This window comes from Eptatretus burgeri, chromosome 11, assembly GCF_056783735.1.
Source record: "Eptatretus burgeri isolate ZD-2024b chromosome 11, Ebu_testis_v1, whole genome shotgun sequence".
NCBI classification, from domain to species: domain Eukaryota; kingdom Metazoa; phylum Chordata; class Myxini; order Myxiniformes; family Myxinidae; genus Eptatretus; species Eptatretus burgeri.
In genome coordinates, this window is record NC_140971.1 from 82,313,010 (window position 1) to 82,318,189 (window position 5,180).

At 41.2% G+C, this 5,180-nt stretch overlaps 1 protein-coding gene across 1 annotated transcript in view; it reads left to right on the forward strand.

Moving 5' to 3' along the window:
* Positions 1–205: 205 nt before the first annotated feature.
* The window catches only part of LOC147017494 (tryptase-2-like), a 65,339-nt gene continuing 60,364 nt past the window's right edge, over positions 206–5,180 (forward strand). The window contains exon 1 of the mRNA XM_085847978.1: positions 206–512. Within this exon, the coding sequence (XP_085704104.1) occupies positions 206–512 (307 nt within the window). The remainder of the gene's footprint in view (positions 513–5,180) is intronic.

The following is a 5,180-nucleotide window of genomic DNA, read 5'->3' on the forward strand; positions in this document are numbered from 1 at the left end:
ATGTATATATATATATATGTATATATATGTATATATATATATATATGTATATATATATATGTATATAAATATGTATGTATATAAATATGTATGTATATATATATATATATATGTATATGTATATATGTATATATATATATGTATATATATATATATATTTATTATAACTTATGTGTGTGCAATGTCTGTATAATTGAGAGCACACATGGGTCGTGATGCTTCCAGAGCACTGTATAGAAAGCATATAATCCAAACCAGCAGCTTCACACCTTTGTTATACCTGCAGTTCAATTCCCCACTCACCTCATTAGCTCATTTTCCTGAAGGCCAACCCAGCATTATTCTGTTTTCCAGCAATGGAACTTCATACATTCACTTCCTCAGCACATTCCTCGTCTCTCCTGGACTACAAAGCCTTGTCATCACCACACAGGGCCTAGTTGCCATCTTGGGACCAGGTCTATGCCAAGTATCCACCCAGCCCATGGTTACTTCTCTTCAAATCTGGCAGGGTATGTTCTTCCTCTCACCCCTCCCCCATCCCAAACTAAGTAATTAAGCTGCAAATAGTGTCTGCTTCACTTGGTTACCATTTCTGCTTGGTCAATTTATTTATGGGTGGCTGGGGACGATCCATGGGTTTACAGGAAAGCTGGGAAGTATACTCACCTTCACAGTGAGTCCGAGATCAATTTCTGACCTGATGCCAAGCCTCTTATTTAGCTTGTGGATATTCTTGATCCCATGGTATCCTATTCAATGGGATCTTGAGATCTCCAAATTCTCAGCTTGTGTTTTTTTGTGTACAAAATCGATTCTTGTGGAAGAGATGGAACAAAATAGAACAGCTGCAACATGGTTGAAAGCAGAGAGAAACACAACAGTGGGTAGAGGGACATTTTTTTTGTATACCTTGTCGAGGCTCGTGTGAGAGCTAACACATGACGCACATCAAGGGGGGCATGAGACAAGAGGGGAGGGAGTGGGAAGGACAAAACAGTGGGGAACAGAGACATTAGGAGATCTGTGGAAGGGAGAGGGATGGGATGGGGAACATGTGCAATAGAAGATGGACATTACAGGGACTTTCAGGAAGGAAAGCAGGGAATTTGAAGGAGGTGGTTTTGGGGTGGATTATTGGGGGTAGAAAAGATCGAGGATTTGGATGGGGGATGATAATAGGTGGTGGTGAACAGCTGTTTTGAAGGCCTGGAGGGAAGAATGGGATTGAATAGGGTGAGGGAGTTTATTCCAAAGACGGGAAAAAAGAGGAATGAAAGAGTGAAGGTGAGCAGTGATTCATGATTTTGTTAGTTTTACCAAAAGGGGGTTGTTGGCGGACCTTGAGCGCCCTGCGGAATTGTGGTGGGGACAAATCGCAGAGAGAGAGAGCGGGGGGGGGGGGGCGAGGCTGGAGAGGAGACGTTAGAAGAAAGAAAGACCACTGACCAACCTGCAGTGATTGAGTGAGAGGCCCAAAGACTCAGCCTCATTGCGGGAGATGCCGATGATCCGAAATGCCTTGGTTTCTACAGCGTGAAGCCGAGAAAGGTGGGAGGCAGGAGCACCAGCCCCAAGGGGAGAGCAGTACTCCATCAGACTGCGGACAAAAGCTTTGTAAGTGGTCAGGAGCTCAGGTGGGCCGAGGAAGGACTTTGCACGACGGAGGATTCCCAGTCGGTGACTGGCTTTGGAGGCGAGATTTGAAATGTGGCTTTCCCAGGGAAGATCATGGCAGATAGTGAGACCCAGAAGCTTAAAAGAAAGGAATTCTTCCAGAGGATTGTTGAGAAAGTGGATTGGCGGGGGGGGGGGGGTTCGAAACGGTCCTTTCGAAGAGTCTGCACGAGGTATTCAGCCGGAGGTATTCCAAAGGGCTTGGTGGGGTTACTAAGGAATATGGACAATGAGCAATGGATTTAGTATTAATTACGATGATGGATTCCGTCACTTTACTCATAATCGGAAGTAAGCTAATAGGCCTGTAGTGAAGAGGATCGGCTTTTGCATGATTTTGGTGCACTGCTGTAATGACTGCTGACTTTCAAGTAAATGGACTTTCAAGAATTAGAGCAAATGACATGTTAAACAGAATAGAAAGATGATATACCGGAGTGGAAGAGCAGGTTTTCAGGATGCAGGAGCTAAAGCATTCTGTTCTTGTCATAGGATATTGGAGTCGTGGGTTTCCAGAAACTTGTCTACATCCTCATGTAAGAAAGACAGTGTCCAGAAGAAGTTGTGTACGAGTGAGTATGGTGGCAACAAGGAAGTGAGAATGTTGGCGATGTGAGATTTGGAAGCAAACAAAGAATTAAGACATTCAGCCTTCTCACAAGCAGAGTCGGCTGTGTTGTCCATTTAAAGTGAGAGGAGGGGTTGAGGGGGAGCATATACCAGACAGTTGACAAGGTATCATCAGGGCTTTGAGGAAGGAGACTGGTTCGAGAGTTCAGCCTTGAGGTTGCCCAAAATGTTTTCTGGCTCTCCTTGGAGTGGACACACATTTGTCACGGGCTTTGTGGCATGACCTCAGATTAATTTTGTGTGCATTTTCCTTCCATGAAGAGAAAGCAGGTTGTTTGAAGCCAACTGCCTCACTCCAGGATATGGACAATGTATATACCTTTGGGAAAGAGGATGCTTATGATGGCTGCAGACATGATGGGATAAATCTGTGCCTGACAGAGTGTAGGCCTTTGTTGAAGAATTCCCAGGTGGCATCAGCATTGAACGTAGTGGAGATAAACTAATTCTGCAGTGAAAGGGCAGTTTGAAGTCCCTGCCAATCAGGCTGAGTGAACTATCAGACTCTGCACCACTGAGGCGGTTCTTCTGATGGCAGCCAGAGAGATGTGGACTCTTACAAGAACATTAATGCTTTGGAACAGTGAAGAAGCAGGAGATGCTAAAAGGAAAGTTGCTCATTCTGAAATCCAGAAGGGAGGTTTTCCAATTGGCAGAAATCTAGCTCAGAAAGTGCCACAAATTATGTCAGGCCCATGGAGTTGGAGAAGTTATTTTCACTGTCCTTGCTGGTTGAAGAGGTATCGGCTCCCAGGCAATTGGCATGGTGAAAGTTGAAACTATAAAGGCATTTTGAGAGCGCATACCTCCGCCAGCCTTAAGTTTACATTTTGTATCCCACTGATAGGCCGGATCTGCATCCGGACCTGAACCAAAATAGTTTCGGCTTGTTTTTGTCATTTACTCAAATCATCCACAAAGTTTTGTCAGAATCCATCCCCAAAGGTTTTTGATATATCATGCTATATATCGTTTTTGGCCCCATTTCTCAATGGTGAAGAACCACGTGAAATATTTTTTTAACTCTCATATCCAGATCTGATCCGGATTTTTGGAAAAATCGAATCATTCGTCCTTGGTAGAAACCCAACCTGTCTACGAAGTTTTGGCCGAATCCGTCCATAACTTGTTGAGATATCATGCTACACTGCACTGCATGTACTCTGACATTCACAGTTCCACCATTCGCGGACCCCGCATATTTGTTGTTCATAAAATGTGACCTGCTTCTGCATTCATTGCTCTGTGCTTTGCGGATTCGCGTTTTTTTTTCGTATTTTCATGGGTGAATTCACGAGTTTTCTGATCTGCTTCTACATTCGCAGCTCTGTGCTTCCTGTATTCAGTTTTTCGCTGGCATATTCACAGTTTTTCATGGGATTTTTTGATTGTCCATTATGAATCATGAACCACTGGGAAACTATCCCCCTTTTTCTTATTGAAACAATGCCGCAACATTTGTGGATTCGACATTTACGGAATTTTTCAGTAACGTATTCCCCGCTAATTTCTGGGTCTGACAGTGTATCATTTTTGGCGCTATCTCTCAATGGTGAAGAATCACTTAAAAAAATTTATTATCCAGATCTGGATCTTCACCAAAATCTAAACAATTTGTTCATCACTCACCCAACCTGTACACCAAATTTCATACAAATCCGTCCATAACTTTTTGAGATTTCCTGCTCACAGTTAGAGACAGACAAACACACAAACAGGCAGGGATAAAAACAAAACCTTCGGTGGTCGAGGTAATCACCACATAGAAGGAAAAGCGAGTTTGAATGGGTAGTTAAACAATGGTTCAGATCTCTTCTTCTTCTTCTTTCGGCTGCTCCCGTTCGGGGTCGCCACAGCGGATCATCCATATGACCCGCATAGTGATTTGGCACATGTTTTACGCCGGATGCCCTTCCTGACGCAACCCTGGTCGCCTCTTATGACACAGGGATATGGTACACCTATTTTAACCGGGGTATACACCGGCCCAGTATACTGGTACTCATTTCGCCGACCTCGGAAGGATGACAGGCTGAGTCAACCCCCTGGTGTATTAATTCAGTGGCCCAACGGGGCTTGAACTCAGGACCTTTTGGATCCCAAGCCGCTGCCCTAACCACTGCGCCAACACCAGGATAATGGTTCAGATATATATATATATATATATATATATATATATATATATATATATATATATATATATATATATATATATATATATATATATATATATATATATATATATATATATATATATATATATATATATATATATATATATATATATATATATATATATATATGGAGAGAGATAAAGATAGAGATGTATATGGAGAGATGGCGATGGAGATGTAGTTAGAGATATATATATATATATATATATATATATATATATGTATATGTATATATATATATATATATATATATATATATATATATGTATATATATATATATATATATATATATATAAAAAGAGCTGTATTGAGAGAGATAGATTAATTGGAGTTGTCACTGTTCAGAGGACTGTACAACATGCAGAGCACAAACAAGAACTATCATATATTGGTGACCCCATAAGATTATGGGAAATATTTTTTCACTTTGAAATGCATTTTAGAATTTTGCAATATTTGTTGAGATTGTTATCAAACATGTGACTACATTGATGTGATTACAGCATCCTTAATTTAGATATGTTACCATACCTCTTCAACATCTGCACTCAGCGTTAAACTTCAACTGAGCAGCAGTTACCCAACAATTGAAAAAAAAAATTGTGCTCTTAGCAGTACTTGGGCATTTTATTTATGAAAGAAACAAACTCTAATTGGTCTAGCAGATTCTGTTTGTAAAGCTATCGCCTTTTGTCCTG